General features: G+C 39.6%; 1 protein-coding gene across 1 annotated transcript in view; it reads right to left on the bottom strand.

The window, feature by feature from the left end:
• Positions 1 to 22,749, bottom strand: part of MACROD2 (mono-ADP ribosylhydrolase 2) — an 890,030-nt gene that overhangs the window by 858,499 nt on the left and 8,782 nt on the right. Inside the window, exon 3 of the mRNA XM_082306167.1 lies at positions 7,206 to 7,313. Within this exon, the coding sequence (XP_082162293.1) occupies positions 7,206 to 7,313 (108 nt within the window). The remainder of the gene's footprint in view (positions 1 to 7,205; positions 7,314 to 22,749) is intronic.

Below are 22,749 nucleotides of genomic sequence, written 5' to 3'. Positions count from 1 at the left end.
ATTATTGGTTCTATTCCTAGATGAAATTACAACAGTGTAAGTTACATAGGCAGATGCCAGATGACTCCATGCAAGAGATTTCAATACAAGTTTTCAGTTTCCCTATCTGTACACTGGAAATAAAACATTTAAAACACTCTTACAAAACATGCTACTAGACATCAAACTCACTAAGAAGCTCCCAGAGTAAGCAATCATTTGTGGTTAGCTCAGTCGAAGAAAAAAAAAAAGAAAAAAAAACCAAACAAAAACCCAAACAAAAATCCAAACAGACAAAAAAAAAAAAAACCCACAAAATCAATGTTAATAAATGCAAACACCCCATGCAAAAATCCTATAAGCAACTTAAGGGCAGATTTTACATTTTGTTGATTCCACTTTCAATAGCAGGAACGTTCAAGTTAAGGGACTTATTTTTATAGTGAATGAGGAGCTGAAGAATAATTTCAAATAAGCTCCAAAGTAAGAACTACTGGTCACTGTAAAATAAAAAGGGGGACAGTAAGTATATACACAATACTAGTTCAGGCCCAGCAACTGACTCAAATACCTTCAGAATATTCAGACAGGCCACTTCTGAAGTAATTTCTACTTCAGAGGCTACAAGATGAAAATTTTGTGTGATAAATTAAGTTGCCAAATGAAATGGATTAGCAATCAGTGAAATTGCCTGATGTCAGATCTGTTCCAGATTAGAATTCATCCTTTTTCCCCACCTGTTCATTAAGCACCAAGTTCAAGGCAACTGCAGTGACTGATTGCGCATTAACAAGCTGTTTATGTGGAAAGGCATAGCTCAGCCACTATCTACGCTTACACACTCGTTTAAGCATAATTCACTGATAATATATTCAGTTCCCAGTTTCAATACATGGACCTTGATGTGTAATTTTGGACTTGAGAAAAATGGGATGCCTCATAAAATTAAACAATCAGATTATACTTCAAGGTCAAGGCCAGGAAAAGAAGAGTCCGGAAGAAAATCTGTTGCTATCTCTGGCTAAGAAAAACTGGAGAAAGATCTTGCTGTTACACTAAAATACTTAAACATGGTTGTGAAGTCAGAAGCCTGAGGGAGGAAAGGCATATTTCATTAGGGAAAGTTGAGACTTAATATGAAAACGGCTATTTCATCCTTTACATCGAGTCACGCAGAGGCTCCAGTTGAAACCGGTCCTGCAACAAGCAAAGCAAACACAGTGTATGCGAAACCAAACATTTTCCAATTCCACACACTGCCAGTACCGGGACAGGGATGTACAGCAGCACGAGGGTTTCAAACTCTTACAAATTTGATAAACAGACTCAGATGTAATGCACCCCCTGAAAACACCCCTGCCTCTTAAAGCAACTAAGAGACCCTCCCCTCTGCATATCCTCGCTGGGCTGGCCCCGCACAATGGGCCAAGGAAGCTAAGAAACCTGTGCAGCGTCCCTCTGCCAAACCAGCCTCCCCAGCTGAAGCGACTCACTGCAGATATGTAGATGCTCTCCTGTAGAGGAAACCTCTTCTTGAACAGTATGAGGTTCGGTAACTCAATTCCAGCAACAGAGGTTAGTAAAAAAGGGACATAAAAAGTTGTTTGCTTATTTTCTTCACTAACTCTTTTCACTATTTATCAGAGTAAGACTTTACTTCCCATTTGTTTTCTCATATGGGAAAAATATTCCCTTTAAGAAGTGAGTCTCTCCCCAAGTTTGGGACGATTAGAGATGATTCCAGTGTTCAAGTACAGTTTAAAGGGAGCCACCCAGTTGCTATAACTGTAGCAACCACCTAATTACTAATTTAGAAGCAACACTATAGACTTATTACCAGAAATATTTACTTGAATAGAACTGATCACCTTCCTTTTTCCTGTAGATTAAAGATTTCTGTTTTCAGTACCATACTTTTGTGCAGATACCCAAGAATATTCTTCAAAGCTAAGAAGAAACAACATTGCTTCTAGTGTTCTGCAAGTCATCCTCTTCCCCTCAATCAAATAAAAACGAGGATAATCCTTTTTTCCCCCCCACAATCTCGCTTCCCCTCAATCTTGCTCCTAGTAAAAACCACACTCACAAGCACATTAGTACATGCCTTCTTATCTTAGAACTGGACCAGTAAGATTTAGTAACAGGTAAGAAGTGAATGAATACCTGAGGTCAGTAGTGATGAACTGCTGCTTAAGGTGTATCAGGTACATAGACATACGTTATCACACCCTCTCCAAAAACACAACTCCTTCATCTACTTCAGATTTAAAAGTTACTGCATACGATATAAATAGCAACATTTATCCCTATATTTATTACAAATGCAGAGGAAATTTAGTATTTACTGCTTAGCTGACACTATAAATATTGCACAATTTATTTTTCAAGCCTTACTGAGGCTTTTACTGCTTATTTCTGTATTTGGGACTGGCTGTTCTATAAAAACAACATACTTGAAGAAGCCTAAAATTGCGCAGAATAAGCTCCCTGACTGGTGGACTAATCCTTTTTGTTTTTCCAATAGGCCCTGAAAACTTCAGTCAAGACCAATGTTACTACATCAGACCCACCTAAGCCATGAGACCATCATGTCATACCGTCCAGGCTTTAAATAAGCAGAGGCAGCAGACAAGCAGACTCAGATCACAACTCGGGACGTACCGCACTGATTTTGGACTGCTGGTAAATTAACTGCCAGCGGAAAGACTTGCTCCCTAAATCCGTATCATACCTTGGAGAAAGCAGCTCAAAAACATTAAGGTAGAGGGAGCTGGCGAGGCAGTAAGGGTGGTATTACACATTTTGTGGCTTTAGTATTCCAATATTATCTGAAACTATTTTTCTCACATAGCCCATTGGGTCCACAGAAATACCTTCTATCAGGAAATGCCTGCAGTATGAATAAAACGTGTGTTAAGAGCTGAGAGGAAAGGGGCAGAGGGACCAAAAAACCTCCCTCTCCCTCCCCTAAACACACACACACACACCCCCCCACAGAGCTCAGATCCCACAGGCTATTTGGAAGTCGGCTACTTGCAGTTATCTGGCTTCCAGGTGCTTAAAGCATTTTTGGCATCAGGATGAAGTGACATCCAGGAATATTTAATTTGTTAAAAAGGCCAGTTATCATGGATTTACGCAGTAAGTACATGCCTCAGGGACAGCCTGTTCGCATTCTTAGAGCACAATACTGAAAGAGCAGAAAATGATATAGGAGTAAAAATAAGATTTTTGTACAAAAATCTTATCTGAATCCTTTGGGGGGGGGGGGGGGGGGAATTAACATAACAGGACACCTTAGGCAAAACATCAAGTTAAACTAATACCTGCCTGCAATGCAGTCAGTAGCAAGGAAGTTTTAGGGAGCCATTCTAGAAGGATAACACATTTACGGGGTAGATAATTGACACAGATTTTAGCAAAATGGCACATTGGCTCCCTTTTTCAGCTACCTTCTCCGTCACTCTGCATCTCAGGTTAACTCTCGTTCTCTTCAGAAGCCAGAAAATAGATCCTCACTCTGATCACAAGTTCTTTCAAAGTGGCTGTTTTGATACGGTTGTTTTGACAATGAGCAAAGACACAAACTTCTACTTCCACTGTTGCCATAGTTGTCCTCTTTCAGCATAAAATATTTGTAAAACATTTTTGGAAAGTAAGTAACATTCAGTTTGTCTGTTAAACTCTAGGAGAAAAGGGGATCCTTTTGTAGCAGTGCTCGGCAGTGATATCTTGGTATGTAGAACACCATTAACACCTTTGTTAACCTAACTAAAGAAATCCAGTTATCACTTTAACTGTCTCATTTATATGTGAGAATGTCAAAGGGGAAACAGAATTCAGAGCATAAGGTAAGCTACTAAATTTAACAGAAGTGTTTGTATAGTATAGCTCAGAAATAAACCTGGCCATACTCCAGAGAGTCACGCTGTTATCTGGATACCCAAAGGAGGGCATCACAGCATAAAGTCAGCGCTGCAGGCAAGTTACTGCACATATTCTCACGCCCCTGTTTAATCAAGTAAATCCATTTGTGTCTCATTTACCCCTCACAGGAAGGTATTAGAAAATATAGGTTTTTTGCTAATGTGTTTATATCCAAATCTGGAGGCAATCTGAACCACCTGGCACCCTTCTATGGCCCCACAATTTGCCATTCTATTCCCTTTACTGAAGGCGTATTTTGTTGTTTGTGTTAGTTGATGTGAATTAAAGTCAAACTTTGTATATGACTTGCTGCATGTTAAACTATTTATTACAGGAGGTAGTTAATGGAATTCCTAAATTCAGAGAGCAAGTCTCAAGAGGGTCTCTTCCCTCCTTCCCCCTGCCAGTGGCATGCCATGGGTTAGGGAGGGTGTCAGTCATTAACACTCGGAGTAGCCAAAAGGCTTCAAGCATGAACAGAATTTGCACAGATTTACCTCTAAAAAGTCTGTCTCCTATTCCATGTTTGACAGGCTGCATTTTATTCAACTTACGGACAGAAGCTGGTACTGTGGGGATTGCATTAGTTACCCCATAAGAATGTCTGCAAGATTGAGCTTTCCAAAGGAGAAACAGGACACGACTACTTTTTGCTTTCTCTCTTTGAGGCTTGGGTAATTTTAATTGCAGAAGGAAAAAACAATGGAGGAGTTCTTTGCAAAAGCATCATAGAGTGCAGAAACATGTTTTTAGATACTATCCAAGAGACACTACAATTTCACTGAAACTTTTTTGTTTTAATTAAAAAATTTAAAAAAAAAAAAACACCCTTGTGCAGCAACTGGCTTTTTTTGCACAAATATAGATCTTGAACCAAAACATCCTCCTCATTTAGCTTTCCAGCTATCCTCCACAATAAGTTTAAAAGGTTTAACTTCAAAAGAAAAAAAAAGTAACACTGAAACCATGAACAAATCAAAGGCTTACACTTAAAATTTAATTACTGCATTGACATATAAAGAGTATTTGATTTTTCAAGGTAACTATAGGTTAGTATTTTAATCTAAGCATATTAACAATTCATAATAGTTAATATATTATGCACTTTAGGAACTATAAAAGATTACAGAAGAAAAGGGCTAGAAGAATCTCAAAAACCAACCCGCACCAATGTCCTGACCTAGGACTGCTGCTGCACATCGGCCTGATACTGTGGAGTATCGCTGACCCTTCCAATAAGTAGTTTTGCCAACATCTAATCTGAATCTCTCATTAAGACCAAATCCAACTCCTCTTTAACTTACTTACAGAAGACATCAGTAGAAACACCCTCTTTCTTTTTGCCAATAGCATTCTAGATACTTCAAGAGTCTATGTCCCTCTTTAAGTCTTTCAACCTCAGTTTTACTGTGTTGTTTTGAGTGGTCTTTAATCCTTTCCTCAAAATTACATATTAATATGTGTTGATTTTAATTGGGTTCTATTTTTTATTTCTACTCAGATAGATGCATTCCTTACCAGGATAGCAAGTAAGTTTACAGGTAGATAATGTCATCAGCAGCCTGGGATATAGGTTTTTGGACATTTCAAGAGAAAGGGAGAAAAACCCTCTAAATCAAGAAGAGCAAAGTATTCCCATTCTGAAGCTAATCTGCAACCAGTTCGAGCCTGTAATTCAAGTGAAACCTATGAACAAAGAGAATCTAAATATAAATTGAGAGAAGTATGCTAATATTGACTTACTGTAGAGTAACAAAGCAAGGAAGTCAGCAAGAGCACTACTGGAAATGGCATCGTGAAAGAATCAGAGGGAAAAAAAATTAAAATATTAAAGCTTCAGAGGCTTTGCCAACACAGTGAGGAAAGGATCGTGTTACTACATGGATGCTACCGTATTGTTTGTCTGTAATTTGGAAAGGCTTTTGTGCATCAGTAAGCTAGAAGATTAATTAAAAATTTTTGCATGGAAATACCATCCTCATTACTTGCTAGAGTGCAAAAATGCATTTTGAGATAACTAAGGATTCTACCTGTACTCCACAAAACCCAGTAGCACGTCTCCACTGTAAAGTGGGGAGTTAGGCAGAGAGAAACAACATCAAACAATCCAAGAGAGTCTGTTTACTAACTTCCACACTGTGTGAGCAAACATGTCTGTACACTTTACAGACGTGAGCCAGTATCTCCACACAGCTTTTTAGTGTGGTAAGCCAACATATCAGTTTTGGCCAACACAACCTTGGGAATCTCTGCACTTTATTCCATCACACAGAAGATACTGCAGTATGTTTCCTTCCAAAAAATTAATAATACCAAAAATTAGTTCTTGAAAATGAATCAATACTCCTAACAATTAAGGACAATGCCAGCCAAATACCAATGGGAAAAAAAATTTCCACCTCAAGACACACAAACCATATTCTTTTCAGGGTGGGGAGTGCAGGCAAGATTTGGCTGGGGCATGTGTGTAGGAGGAAACCTTCCCAGTCTTTCCCAACCAGCCAAATCAGCTTATTATAACCCAGTGCACAAGGAAATTCATTGCATAGTCATTTCCCCCCCTCCGCTTTTGTCACAAGAGGATGCTACACGCTGTTCTTCACCTCAATCGTGTACACGGAGATGTGGTCACTAAGCAAGAAGAGGTACTAAAACTAAACCCATCCCTGGAGACATTTAAGGTCAGGCTGGACGGGGCTCTGAGCAACCTGATCTAGTTAAAGATGTGCCTGCCCATTGCAGGGCGGTTGGGATAGATGACCTCTAAAGGTCCCTTCCATCCCAAACCATTCTATGATTCTATTTAGAACTCTGTAGGTCACAGCCAAAAATTTGAAAGATACAATCTCCCTACAGAAAAAGCAAATATTCAAGCCACTTAAAACAGAAATTCAGTTTTCCTATCACCTTATTGTTAAGGTTTTCACAATACCTAGCCCACAAATGGCTTGATTTATAAAAACAGACTGGAATGTACTACAGTAGCTTAGTATCAAAGTTCAGCCTTCACAATATCAAGTGTGAAAATCTCAGCTACTCAAGTTAGTCAAAAGATGGATGTAAGATTATTATTTTTTTCTTGGTGACCACTTCAATAAAAGTTTCACAATAACCCTTGTCACAGTAAAGGCACACAGGATGAACAGATGCAATATAGAGAAATTGGGAAAAAATACGTAGTTTCCAACAGGTTTCCACACAACATGCAAATTTTATGCAACTTTTCAAAGTTCAAACCTGTAACGTCGCGCTATGAAGGATTTTCAAGACATAACAATGTAAAACATTTAACCACCTACCAGCATTAACGATGGCATCAACCTCAAGCAGTGTAATGTCACCTCTATAGAGAGAAACTTTCTCGCTCAGGCTTTTCTTCCCTTGCAGATCTTCTTTAGTGTTTTCACCTACAAACCAAGAAAGCAGTAAAACCGGATTACAAACGTGGGTCGGGGATGACTATTTACAAGTCCAGAGCAGGTATCAGCAGTTCCAGTTACGCTATTGCTGTCAGACTGCAGCATCTTTCAGTTTCGCCTCGAGAGGGCACCGGTAACCCACAAAGATACCAGCATTTCCCTAAAATCACACTACTTGCTTTTTATTTGTTTTCAAATACAAGCTACTATGAAGCATTGATTCCTTGCCCACATACCAGGTGATTAAAAAGCTGTATAAATATACACATTTTTTGGAGCTAGATCCATCAAATAATTTTGTTTGTCAACCACAAGAGTTCAAATTACACAAAAAAAAAAATAATCAATAAATAGTTAAGATAATCCTCCTACTGAAGCAATAATTTATCCAACTCAGGATTATTCTGAATGCGTACAACAACACACGAGCACACTGTTTGCTAACAGTCCCAACATTCAGAACTAGCCCTGGCAGCAGGTAGTGTGGAGAAGAAAAACCTGAATGAAAACATCAGAAAACTTAAAACTTGGAGCTTTGCCACCTTAAATTGCTCAACTAGAAGGCGGGGTGAAGACACTACATACATTAGCTTTCAAAAGATTTGTTACTAAACAGTGTCATAATAGGTCCCTTATTCTGGTAAACCCTTAATTTTTGCATCACCAATTCACTTCGTTTGCATCATACTCCATCTATATAAAACAGTTCAGTTACCTCAAACACTTCTACAAACACATATTGGCCAAAAGCTTAACCTAGTCTTGCATTGTTAGGCATCCGCATCATTAGCGAAGAACTAAGGAGAGAAGGAAAGATTGCTTAACTGGTTTTTTATTATTATTTTTTAAAATTAATTCTTTCTGACACAAGCCAAGTGTCTCAAGAGGCTTGAGTTCACATATTGGCCAGAAATAGAACTGAATTGCTGAAGTGACAATTTAAGTGTGAAACAGTTCCTGATCTTCAGAACAAGTGAAATTTATTTGTAAGTAAAAAAAAAAACTCAAGGGAAGATTTAGTTAGAAGGTAGAAGCAGTCTAAACAAATTTAGTTTTTACATCAACCTTCATTTTAATCAATTTCTACCAACTTGAGTATACCTGCTCAAATTTATCAGCATTACAAGCAACCATAAGTAGAAATAAGAAAGTTGCATTTGTTTTAGATCTTGCTCTTCTAACTTCAGCACAAATGACTGGTATCAGAAATCATCGTTTATCTCAGCCACTTCAAAATAACTAGTATCACTCAATTCTACTTTAGATCAGCTATCATGAGCCTAGTGCAAAATCCGTGCCACCTCTAGCAAAACATATGTTGCCACTATGATGTACACTAGCATAAAGGTAGTCTTGTATTCAAGTGGGTATATTCAGGAGCCTAATTTCTGTATTTGTCTCCTAAAGCAACTATTCCATCACCACCAGATCACCCTCAGTGTCTTAACCAAAGCAAAGAGTGTTTCTGTGGAAAGGTATCAAGTTTTTATTATAATAAGAACCTTGTATCACTCTAACCTAAAGTTATACTGTTCATCCATTTTCCCACAGAAGATAACCATTGCAGTTAGCTGTTGAGTTGTATTAAAATAAAAATCAGCCTCTGTGACCGATTTACAAAGTCTGATTTATTATCTGCTTTCACGTTACCTGCATTCTGCCAGCAAGTAGGACAGTTGTTTCCCCCATCTCTCCCCAGTGAGCATCCCACTGGAGCTCTGCCAAATTTAAAACGCACACCACCATCCTCCCCCTCCACCTTCTGCCTGAGTTACTGCAACACTAGTTACCATCAAATCAAACATACTGAATTCTCTGAACTAAAATCATTTAAATTTAAATAGAAAGTACAGTTTGGATACTACAATATTTGTGCCAATACAATACAAAAACAAATAACAAAAAAATCCACCAGGAAGAGCCATAAAGACAACAGATACCACACAACAACAACAACAAAAAAAAGATAATTCTTACTATCACTAATTTCTGCGTCAGAGTGACAGCAGAGATGTCCCTTAGTCAACTCACCAGCAAGGTCATCTGTTTCCGTAGGCTGCCACACAACACAATGTTGCCCACACTGGCACTACCTCCCGATTTTCTATCCTCCACAGCCTTCACAACTTTGCCTCTAGTTCTCACCCTTTGCAAGTACTGAACGTATTTGAGCGTGGTTCTCCTGAGACTCCTTCCCCACGGAAAAGCATTAGTAAATTCACTGACTCATGAGAAAAAACAAACTAACAAAACCCACTCCACTCCTATATGATCTACCATGCCCTCTTCAGCAAGCCCCTTACCTGCCCCACAGATCTTGGAAGAGACCCGATGACCGCTGTCTTTAATGCGGTTCAGCAGTAAAAGCATATGCTGCTTTGTACATCTTTCATAGATTACCCTAATTTCTTTCAATAAAAGTCTGATTTAACAGAGGATTTAAGCTTGCACTTAATTTATTTCGTTCTGGTTGTTACAGAAGGATGCTCAACACTAATGGAAGTCATGGAGAGCCTAGTCTTGTTCGCAAAGACACTCAACAAGTCTACTAATACGCTGCTGACTACAAAAGTAATCCCAATATCATATAAATAGTTGTAGGAGACACAACTTTTTCTTTTGCCATCTGTTAGATCTCTGAGGCTGGCAGACAACATCTCCTAACAAAGTCAAAATTGATATTTGATGTGGGATATTTTCTTCCGTAATCAATTTAGTCATCTTGGCAGGGACAGTGAGGTCATTCCTGGCCATTGCAAATAACTCGCTTCCCACCTTTGTCTCCCATCTCTTCCTTCACCACACACATTTTTGTCTGCTTCTCAGATTAAAAAAAACTGCACTCATTTACTTCAAAGTCTCTTCCCAAGGTAATGATAAATCTCAGATATGTAAATAAGTATCGTAAGCCTCAAATATGCCCAAGAAACTCAAATGCTGTAGGTATTATCCTGTAATTCATGGCACCGCAACTCAGCAAGGACAATTCCAAGGCACTGCATATTTTGCAAAGGATGCACGCCATACATGCGTACATACTAGCACACTAATAAAAATCCTAGCAGTGATAGAGTTACCTTGCACTTGTAGTGTAATGAGAATATTTTTTGCTCTCATTAATGAAACAGTTCTACATACATCCTCAAGAAATAAATCCTCTGAAGTGGTTGCTATGTAACCTAGTCTTCAACATGAGATACAAAACAAGAGTTGAGTCCCTAGACTTAAAGGCATAAGTTTTTAGAGATAAGAAAGCCTGCTTGCCAAGCAAATCAAACTTTCGAGTCTGTTTCCACACTGGTTGTCCAGAATGCACCTTAGAGGCAGAACAATTGGAAAGCTAGGAAAATTCAGATAAACCCCATTCCTAAAAAAAAAAAAAAAAAAACAAAATACAACGCACCACAAAAACCAAAACCACAAAACCAAACCCCACCACCCCCCACCCCTCAAAGAAAAAAACCCACCAACTGAACCCAAACTGCATCAAGGCTATGACAAAGTCCATCTCAGATTTTGATAGGGGCATCACAGACTCCAAGACAAGAAAATATTTTGCTTGGTCTGTGGCTGTGAATATGAAGCTTTCAGGACAAAGAAGCAAGCAGAATAAGAGAGAGTGAATTTTCTGAAGTACCTCCACAGGAATGCCAGGATAGCTACCATAAAATTTAAGAGGCACTAGAACATGTTTAAGATCACCCAGCTGGGCAATGAAGACTGCCTAGGAAGGAAGGCTCCCTCCCTGCTGGAAGAACTGGTCCCATCTCTCTCATCACCACAGCTCTCCTGGCTCACAAGTCAAACCAAACACGTAGTGAGCACCTGCGCAAGAAGCCTGTATGCCCTCAGATCACTGGGTTTAAATAAGCCATGGTTCATAAAACACTAAAATAGCTGTTGAAATAGGACTGTGGCAGTCTTAAGTATGAGCAATAGCTTCTGCTTTTTCAGGGTTTTTATGCCTGTATTCCCCGGGGTAGACCATTTCTGGGGCTTTCCTTCCCTCTGGATTAAGACTCTGCCCACGTCTCTACCCTATGCCCACCTCCATTGAAAAAGTTAAACTAGAGGCTTTTACTGGGAGACACTCCTAAAAAAAAAAAAAAATAGAAACTCATAATGAACTCTCACAAAGCAGTGATAATCAGCATTGGTTTGGCCACCTTGATTCCCCCCCCAACTCTTACACAGTGAATTTTGTTGTTCATTTTTCTTCCTTAATCTCAAAATTTGTGCAATCAGTTATGTATGTTGTATACACAGTAGTATTATGAATGGACTCAAACTGCAGTTTAAGCACATTAACATTTCAGGTATTTCATTACAATTATGCGTGAATGTCAAAAGCAAATAAACCTTTTTTGTTTTGTTTAATGTGAATTTTACAAGGTACGTTCATGTAAAGTCTGGCTATCCAATTTCTGAGACAGTGCAATCCCAGAGTCTTCATCCATGGTGACTTCCCAGGACCAGTTAATGCCAGCCCTGCCTCTGAAATAAAAGGGCCCTAATTAATTCAAGACCTTGGGCTCAAAGCATCAGCAAAGCAATGATGTCCCATACAGGTAGATTTCACAACCATTTAGAGCTTTCAGGTTCAGATGAATTCAAAGAATTAATTGGCACAAAGAAAATCATTAGAAGGAGGGTAAATGGAATATTCACAAACTTTTGAAATGCCTTTCTAAATCCCACTCACAGCACAATAGAAACTCTACTGTAAAATGACTGTAGGCATAGCTACAGTCAATTCAAGTCTATTCATTCGAAAGAAATGAAATTAAATTTGCAAAGTGAGGCACTGAGGTGTAAAGCAGCCCCACGCGCACACCAAAAATCTGCATATTCACAAGCAGGTGAGGACCTAACAGAACCCTAAAGGAAACGCCCAACATGAAAGCAGTTCACAAGACTAAGTTGTGAATTTTTTCCCAAGTGCCTACTCAGCCTGTCTGTCAGTTTTCTGACCTAAATAATTGGCAAACTTTCCTCCTCTGCCTAACTAGCCTGAACTCAGATCTTATCCATCCCTTCTCTGGGGTGATTTTGACAGGAAAAAAATAAATAAATCAAGAAACAACATCTGCTAGGGAAATGTGGCAACATACTGAAAAATATCAAATACAGAAATAAAGCAAAAATAAAGACAGCTTTTTTTTTTTTAAACTTTAGTATTGTGAACAAGATTACTGTAGCTCCTATCAAAAAGCAAAGTCAATGGTTACTAAACAGCTGAAACCAGGACATCCACCACAGCTAGCTCACAAAGGAGAAGGACCCTGACATCTCACACATATGCAGAAAAACTTACTAGATTTAGTCAACAAATTTGCGCTTGGAAAAAAAAAAATGCATGAAGTTATTCGGAACCAAGAGGAAAAAGGACTTTCAGAACAGCTCACTAGAGGGAGCCCCTATAAAGGGCATGAATACACTCGGCTGGTGCGATGGAACAGGATGGCACAAATGTAACATCACTGTAAAATCAACTCTGAAACTCAGTCACTGCTAAAACATCCAGGATTTTAAAGTCTAGTACACTTTAAAGTATCTTAATTTTTGAAACAGGTCTCAGACATCCAATTACAGAATCCCTACAGCAACACTAAACAGCTTGCATCCAAAGGGAGGAGAAAAACCTACAGCTGGAAGAGATTCTGTTAAAAAACACATTTTTATTTTAAAATTATTTGATAATGAAAGAGCAGAGCACACACCAAGTAGTAAAAATAGTTATTAAAACCCCATAGTATAAAGCGATACCTATGGCAAAGAAAATGGCTCTTGGCAATCTACGAGCAAAAGCAGATAAGAGAAGAAATCAAAGAACAAGCAAAAAGGATTTACAGCAGCTAGGCTCACAGGCTTGTGGTATTAAAATGAAATTTTGTTTAACAAGTCCGACGACTTAATGTTTTTTTCCTCTAGTTCACAAAAACAAGAGTAACAGACTGAATTGCAAGAAACAAGGCTGAAAATGGGAGAGTTTCATCATTTACAGTCAGCTTTACAATTCGCAGCTGAAGGAAGTAAATTAATTCAAAGTTAAAAATAAATAATAAGTCTGCCTGCTATCTCATCCCTGCTACAACAGCTACTAGTAGAAACATGTATCCCCACAAGGAAGGCTTCTCTAACAGCAGTCTGTAACACGATCTGGAAACAGGGCTGGGAAAAGAACCTGAGCAACACACAAGAGCCCCAACATCGACCCCAGATAAGAGCCAGCCCTTCCACTCCTAGGAGAATCCTCAGCAAAGGCTGGCCTGGGTCACTGCTCCACTTTTCTCGGGCTGCTGAAAAAACAAAGGAGTTGAGCGAGTTTTAAAAGAGCATCTGACAATCGAGAAAGGTACAGCAACCATTCCGCTACATACTCTGTGCATTCTTCCCTTCAGTACTTTTTTTTTTAAATGCTTTGTTTTTACAACTGTCTTGTACAGATTAAAAACGACAAACTATTAGCAATTACTAACCTCACATTTAACACAGCTTTCCATTCCATTTGTTTCTGCACAGGCTTACGGAGCATTAAAAAAGACAGATTGTAAGATCTGTTACATTACGTGCCTGCTTCTACTCCTACTAACTGTGGATGATTCTACAGGAAAGGCAATTGCTTATCTAAATCAAGAGAAGCATTATTTCCATATGTTCCATCACCAGGGGGAAAGCATTCACAGATGCACTCTAGTACTTCAGATTTGTAGTACAGATTTGCTCTATCACTTTTTGGACTTAAACGAGATCAGAACCTGAACACAAGGAAGAAACATCTGTTACAGACAAATCACTTTCTACCTAGCCAAAAATGCAGCACATCATGCACGTCAAAGGCACTCGATGATGAACACCAACACCTTCTCCCTGGCTGCACGCTCTGCCAATGTGCTCTGTTTCAGCTAATTACAAAGTGGCATAATTGGATTAGCCAAGGACTATAGCCAAGTACAAAGCTTATGAGGCATACAGACACCACGAGTCACGGAACGGATGAGGGTCGGTGGGACCTCTAGAGATCATCAAATCCAACCTCCCCACTCAGAATAGGGTCCCCCAGAGCAAGTTGCCCAGGACCCTCTCCCAGTTGGATTTTGAGTATCTCCAGAGACGGAGACTCCACCACCTCTCTGAGCAACCTGCTCCAGTGTTCAGCCACTCTCACAATAATTACGTGTTTTCTTATGCTCAAAAAGAATTTCCTCTTTCAACTTGTGCCCATTGTCTTTTGTCATGTCACTGTGTATCACTGAGAAGAGTCTGGAGCCATCTTCTTCACACCCTCCCATCATATGTTTATAAATATTGATCAGATCCCATCTGGGGCATCTTTTCTTCAGGCTAAACCCCAGCTCTCAGCCTCTCCTTGCAGAAGAGATGCTCCAGTCCCTTAATGATTTTTCTGGCTCCTCTGGTGCATCAACTACACTTCCCAGTTTTGTACCACTCACAAATTTGCAGAGGTTGCACTCTGCCCCATCTTCCAGGTCAACAGGTCATGGTACCTTCCACTCAAGGCTTTTCAGGAGGTATGAAATATCCCCATCTGAGGACTTGAGCACCACTTGATGTCCACTGGTTAACTGAGAAGCCCACATCCAATGAACCACACCGTAACAGAGGTCAACAGTGCTATAATGCACCCCTCCAAACCTACTGCAAAAAGCCCAGAAGTAACTTGCTTGGTCCAAGTTAAATGTAGCGATATGGCTATCAGCAACCCACGAACCGGGTTGTAAATACAAGCCTCTACTTTTCAGCCACATGATTGAATTGGAGCCATTGAAGGCTATGCTACACATTAAAGGGAGGAAGAGTGGAGTACCATGAGAATGGATAACAAATAGCCAGCCAGTCAGTCCTAACGACCCACACAACGCTCATGCAAAATGCAGTTATTCTTGTGTTACAAGGGTCTTGCATAGTCCTTACAGTGTTATGTTCCAACTTTTTCCTCAGTCTGTCCCACACAGCTCTGTGTGTCCCCCAAAAATAAAACTGAGAGGCAAAATATGCTTTTAAGTCTGGGAGCAAAGGACAGAAAGAGAATGGAGCTCACCCTTTTTCTGAAGTTTTTGTAAAATGAGGGAAGACTTAGTATGGAATGCAAAAGTACCAAAGTCTGAGAAAGCAGTAATAACAAACAAGGAGAACAAAAAAAAAAAAAAAAAAAAAAAAGGAATACATTCTTGATTCTTATTTGTGGTGCAACCTGGTCTGCAGGGACATGCAATTGTCAATGCATAAATCAAAGTCTTCTCACTTCAGTGGCATGCACAGTGACAGCAAAGACACGACATAAGTAGGCTGAGGCCCTAGGGTATTTGTGTGTTTACTCGGAGAGTCAGCATCCAGCTGCTATGCTTGCTTCTGCCAGCTTGAGACTTCACGATTTAGGGTCCATAGGAATGGCTGCTGGTGTAGCTGTGACCCCGAAGGAGCTATGCTTTGTGTATTTAAAGAAACTCATTCAATCACTGTCTTGTTTGGTGTGGTTTTTTAATGTGAGCCTTCAGAGGGATTCAAGACTTTGTCACTATATACTGGAATAAAAATGCCGTTGGGTAGCGTATTTACTACGGTCTTGCCCCGTCTGATTACCAGTACCTCAATCTGAGGGATAGCAAGAATTCTGATACACAGATCATTCTTCCAGAACAGCAGTGTGCATTGTACTGAAGTACGTTAAATGGTCAACCAAGGTCACACAGAAGAACTACGCTGCACCATCTCTGACTCAATTCCTACTTTATAACCTCCCTCTACTACAGAGCACTTTTAATTAACAATGGAAGTTCAAAGATTGAGAGGAAAAAATATTACACTCTTTTAGACAACTGTTCATTGCCTCACAGAAATACATTGCTACTTTCCTGTAAAGCTAAAAGACTACCGGTGTATGCTACTTCGCTAGATTCCTTCAAAGACAAAGCAGATCACCTTCACTGCAAGAGTTGTGTCTTGGTAATATCACAGCATTCATACATCTACTCCCAGTATGTTCAAATCAATCCAGTACCTCCTGGGATAACTGTGAGCCTTCATCCCAGACTTATGCTACCAGCAACACAGTATTCCTTCACTCAGCTTTAGAAACTGGCTGGAAAAAGAATGCCTTTTCATGAGCAACCAGGTATCTTCAGCAGCATCTATTTTATTTACCAAGAAGTGAAAAACCATTTTTAATAGGTGTGCACAGCACATACAGCATCAAGCAGAGTTAAAATAAGTTTATAGTGGGAAACTACAAATTCATTAGCTTTCATTCATTAGCTTACAAAGCAGTCAGACAATTTTTACTCTAAATTCTCTGCTTTTTGAATTCCCTACACCATTGCTAAGCAACAGCTTCTCTAGTTGAGCATTACAGCCTTTTGTAGTACTTACTGTGGAGCTTGGAAATAAAAAGTTACTACCAGCAAACTACAAAACTTCTGCAAAGCTGTCAGCAAATATTTCTTGGCATTGTCATTCAAGAACCTCTACACATGAGATATAGTGACAACTGCTTACCAGATGGGAGCAGGAACTTTAGTTTTCTAGCACCAGGGGACAGGTAGGTAAGTTTTTATACACGTACAAAAGAAAAATGCTTTCCGCATTAAGACATTAGGCTTGGTGGGTAGTGCTTACCTTGCAGCATTCCCCCTCTCCTACTCCCCAAGATACCACATGTCATTTGCTACCCTAAGGAACAGCAGGGCTTCAATCCAAACAGCAAGGTACAGAAGAAAATCTTCAGTATTTGAAGAGGACTCTACCAAGACACATTAGTGTTGCAAGTCATACTTGCTTACTTTAAGGACTTGAAAAACAGAGTAATACAAACTCACAAGCAGTTAGGAGAAAGATTTAGCTCCATCTTCTGCATGTCTACTTGGAAAAAAAAGACACACCAAACATCAAAGCTTGTACGTCAATATAGGCATAAGTTGGTGTGCACTGCCTATTCTGTCTACATTTAGTTATTTGCAATACACTTACAAACCTTCTCGTGTAAGAACTCTGGTAGCAATGCAGAAAGGGCGGGGGAATGGAACTCTACTTTTTCTTTAAATATAACTGATCCATACTCTCAGTGACAGCTACATAAAGTCTGGAGCTTGCTTTCAGTTGATGTAGACTCATTAAGTATTCCCACAAAAGGACAGCACTGCAACACACAGTATGTTTGTAAGAGAGCAGTGTCTCTTAAAGAATACCTTATTCATACAGAAAAGATGACATTAAGCATACAGGAATAAAACCAATGCAGGCTGAACTTCGACTACAAATCATATTTGTTCAGCAAATGAAAAATAACACCTTTACAGACTAACCATCAGTACCAGAGAGACAATCAAAAAGGCTCATATTTGCATAATCAAGCCTCTGTGAAAAAGCAAAGGGCAGGATAAGGTAGGTAAACGTTTTAAAGCAAGACAGATGCACAACCAGTTCTACACTTTCTTCATATCTGCATTATAGATGGACTGAGTCTTTCGGACAGGATCCTCTTGGGAAACTACAGAGCAGTCTTTTCTAACTCAGCGTTTGATCATGAACACCTAGAGAGGCTACTACCGCAAAGGTGTACACAGAGAACTACTTCCACTTTCAAAAATAAATGTATTGGCTATACCAGCACAAAGCTGAGAGTTTAATTTTGCAAGATGTGCATTGTATAGCATCCTGTCCACAAAAAAAAAAAAAAAAAAAAACAAACAGCTGGGAACTTTGGTAAAGGCCCTTGTGACACACACTTCTGCAAACATACCAAGTCAACAGGCAACAGCTGCAAGTCTCAGTACCTTTTCTGTGCACAAACATTATGCTTCCCCCTCCCCTGCCATTTAAATACAAAATATTTCTTAGTGAAACGGAGCCACACATAAAATTGTAATTTCAGTGGTTTTTAAAGCTGTGCAAAAATAGAAGTTTAAATATAAACTGGATTGTTAAGGCTTCTCTCCAGCATAGAGGAGCATTTTCTCTGCATCCTAACAAACACGTCTGTATGCAGCACTTCCTACAGGGCTGACGACTTCTGTGTCAACTGGATTTTCCAATTGCACATCAGCTAGATGCCCTCTCACAGAGAAAGCCACATATCACTTCACATACGAAGTACTACAACAACTTATTCGGACATTAGCTGGTTTGTTAGAGACATTTCTACACAGTGAGCAGTTTGGCTCTACCGAACCGAAAAACAGAAACCAAGCTTATCTGGTTTCCAGTGATTGGGTTTTTAACACACATGTAATCAAGTGTTTAATTGTGCATGAAGCAAATGCAGCTATGCATGAAAATTGGTCAATACGATCCAAACAGAGAGCTCAGTGAGCTTAAACTGTATCAGTGATCCCCCTGCCTTCTCAGGGGACTTAAACCAGTATCCTTACGTGGTGGTTAATTTTCAGACTTGATGCAAGCCTCCCACATCCAGAGAGCAGCAGTTGACAGGCCTACCCTGTGTGATCACTAATTATTACTAGCCCCAGGCAGCAAATCCTAGTGGAAGCAATAGTTCAGTACCTTCACAAATATCTGTCACATCTAAGCTACAATCAATTAAGACAAGCCATACCAGTCTCCTACTGTCTAATCAAAAGAGGCTCCCAGTCTTCTGCAGGAGGACATCAGCTATTTCCACTGACACTTGAAGATGTCCAAAAGTCACACAGCCAGTTGACATAGCATCAAGTCTACACTAGTAAGCCATGACAAAGGTACAACTTAACAGCTTGATCTTGGCCTCAACCTAATCACAGACACATGGCTTCTAGTCAGGCTGGCACATTGGCTCACATCTGTCTGCAAAAGACTGTGAGGATATATGCCACAATCCATCGTAAGTTATAGATTATGGCTTTAGCCAAGCAACCATACTGAGCAAAACTAGATGACTTACTCAAATTGTCTTTATAAAGCAAGAAATTAATTGGGGGATTTGATCTTGCAATTCCCCATGCTCAAAAGGATCTCATCCTTTATACACAAAAAAGGGGAGAGGGGAAAAAAAAAATAATAATCAAAGGAGAAAAGACAGACATATACATAAACACAAATTACTGGAAACCAACGTGTATAACCTATTACTTTTCCCCCTGCTTATGTTAAACCATATCACTCGCAAAGTTACTATTCTTCTTTCCCTTAGCAGTCTTGAATATGAGACAAGTCAGCCACTGAAAAACTCCAGGCTGGAACTTTAGAAACCCTACACTTTCTCAGCAGTTTCTGAGGAACAGCACATACCGACTTACAGCATCACTGCTGTTAAAGCCATCCTTCCTCACACTCTGGCCTGCCAGCTGACAGCACGCTGCATCATTTGGACTTTCTAACTCTGGTTAGTACTTCCTTACGTACCTCCGTACAAAACTTCAGTGCACAGTGATGTTCAGTAGCTACCAAAAAAAAAAAAAAAAAAGATTTTTTTTCTCATATTGCATGGGACAGAAGCTTAGGAGTTATTAATCTGGTCAAGACTCGTGTCAACAGCTCTTACACATTAGAAATATTCTTTCTGGCAAAGGCTTAACCTCCCTTTGCATCTCCATCTACTATTACTCTCTAAAACAAGTTGAGAGCTTGCGGAGCTTCAATAAGGATACTAATTTATTGTTGAGAGCAGCATCCTTTCCTACGGTAACTCTGGCCCCTCAGGGAGGTAGCTGCCACTGGAGTTAAGAGGGTCCTCTCAGCTGTGTGCAGAAGGGCCACAAAACAATAACTCCATCGAGGACCTGTATGCGCTTAACGCTATGTGCAAGTTAACTTGTTAAAAAAAAAAAATCATGGAACAGCAGCTTGAAAAGAAGTCATCATCTTAATTGCATCAAAGACAAGTGATTTACGTTCTTAGATAGAGGATTAGCCACACTGGATTATGTGTTCTTCATCTCTATAAACAGAGCTGATTTTTTGCTTTTTAATAATCATCTCACACTTGCTGAAAGCAAGATTTTTCTTTTTTTCCCCAAAACTACTTTAAAGAAAACTGTAACACAAGCATCATTTCTTTGACAGCTAATCCATCCTATAAAGGTTATATGCATGCAGCTCACCAGGGAATTACAAGGTCAATTGAATACATAGTGGTTCTTTTTATTTACTGTAGTTTTTTCCCCCACCGTACTAAACACACTGCTTTATCCACTTGTATCAGGGATATTGCTAACTAGATAGGAATATTTGCCTCTAAAAACAAACCAAATCCCACCCCCAGGTTATTTCTCAGTTTACACTCAAGTAAGCTTGCACCTGAAGAGTTCTTCCCATCTCTGTGCTGTGCAAGGCTACCTTTGGAAAAGAAGAGAGAGGTGTACGTTTAGGAAGACAGAAAGGTGTGTGAGGTCAGGAGCTCACATGGTCAGATTTGTACCACTCTGCAGCTTTGCATCTGTTCAGGACAGATCCCCAAAGGGCAGCCAAGAGCCTGGGAGAGGCAGAGCGCACAGAGCTCCGGTTACTCCCTGTTGCTCTAGCAGCCTTTGAGCCTCAGCCTTAAAGTCACTCCGCGTTATGCCATGGGCACACGGACTCCTGGACACCTTTAGAACAGACTAACAAGCTGCAAGCATGGTTTACTGTTGTTGCCACTCCAATTCCTTTGCTGCTTCCTTAATATACACATAACACAGACAACAGAAATGAGCAGATTTACAGCCACTTCCACAAGAAGCACATCATTTCCTAAGTATTCAAAATACTTCATTACCATGATCTTCACACAATTCATAGAAGCCACAGATGTAAGTCTTTTAGTTGGAGCTCCCCCAGCTATTATACACAGCAATTAATAAGCAGTGACCTCCACATGCATCTAAATGACACAGCTTTCTAACCTTAAACACACAAGTTGTCAAGAGACCTTGTGATAAAATGTTTAGCATGAGTAACAGAGCAGCACACCAACATACGAAAAGTAAGGACAAAACTAAATGCAGCGCTGAGTTCAAGCAAAGCTGGAACTCGCATTCAAGGGCGCAGCTAATAGCAGGAGATCCTGAACCGTGGCCTACAATTTATTGTGGTTTTCTGTGTGAATTCGGCTGAAAAACTGCTGTACTATGAACGTAACTAAAAGAGTTTCAGTAGCAAAAGCACCATTTTCATTGACTGACAGATAGCAAGCATCACACTGAGCTAAGATGTCTCGATTTACTTTCATCCTTGTCACTCAGCTAGAAATCTGTTCTAGAAGACAGTTGTTAAAGTCACTATAAGAAAAAAGACAATGCAAGCTGATGGACTTGTTTGGGGGGGGGGTGGTCTTGAAGCATACTGATTTCATGTAGCTATTACAGACAGAACTCGTTGCTTGTCAGGCAACTTTTGACAATCTTTATGTTCTAGTACAACATAAATTCTTTTTCTGTATAACTCACTGAAAATAATGAGCGGTTTGGCGAGATGCTATTTCTCACTTGTAGACATCTGGCTGAATTTCGCTGCAGCTCAGTAGTGGCATTACTTTCCAAAGGCTGTTTGATGATCGTCACCTTGATTCCTGGTTCCCGCAGGACAGATATTCACATCAAACAGCGCCACATGGAGATGCTCTGAAGAAGCTGATATTACCTGTGGTTAGTTAACCATCTCAAGAAATGCTGGTCAACGGAGCTCAGTATTACCACACATTTTCTTTTCAGCATGAAGCATTTTGAGTGGCTCATCTAGATGCTTTGTCTCTATAATCTCGTGTCAACTCACTGTGACTATTTAGAAAGCTACAGGTTCATAGTACAAAGACGCTTTTACTAAATCCCAATTTACTATTATACATAAAACCCTCAGTGTTAAAGTAGATTCATTTGAATACAGTTTGAACCATATCATTTTCTAAAAATACAGCAGATTAAGAAAATCCAGAGGCTGCCAAAACATCTAAACATACTTCAAGACTCACTTGAAAAAAGGACTGCAGACCTTTCATGTCATTTAATCTTAAATAAAAATAATACACTCAACAGTTGCTACGTCCTTCCATTTTAACGGCATCCAATCAAAAATAGTTCTAAACATTAGCAAAGATCTTTAAACCAGCACTGGAATTTGCCATTTTCTTGGCACTGCTGCTATACCAATGAATCCCAGAGAGTGAGAGTCAGCAGGACTGTCAGCTGCCTTGAGTTAAACTATATAATCTATTCCATTTTCTGAATTATCCCATGCAACAAAACATTTTTTCTACCAGTGACAGACAAAACTCAGTGACAACAGAATTCTCACGATCCTGATTTTTCAAAAAGCTTTCAGGAAAGTTTTCTGAAGTAATTTCTCACATTCTGCACTAAAGACATCTTCGGGAATAAATGTTTACCCAAGAAAAAGCCAATGTACACATTTAACTTCAAAAAACACTCTAGTTATTCGTCTACATGGTGGTATTTTATTCACCAAGCATCACAAAACATAAGTACCATTGCTGTAC

The sequence above is a fragment of the Platalea leucorodia genome (assembly GCF_965183815.1).
Source record: "Platalea leucorodia genome assembly, chromosome: 3".
Taxonomy (NCBI): domain Eukaryota; kingdom Metazoa; phylum Chordata; class Aves; order Pelecaniformes; family Threskiornithidae; genus Platalea; species Platalea leucorodia.
Note: the sequence above shows the minus strand (reverse complement) of the source record. Positions and strands in the feature narration are given on the sequence as shown.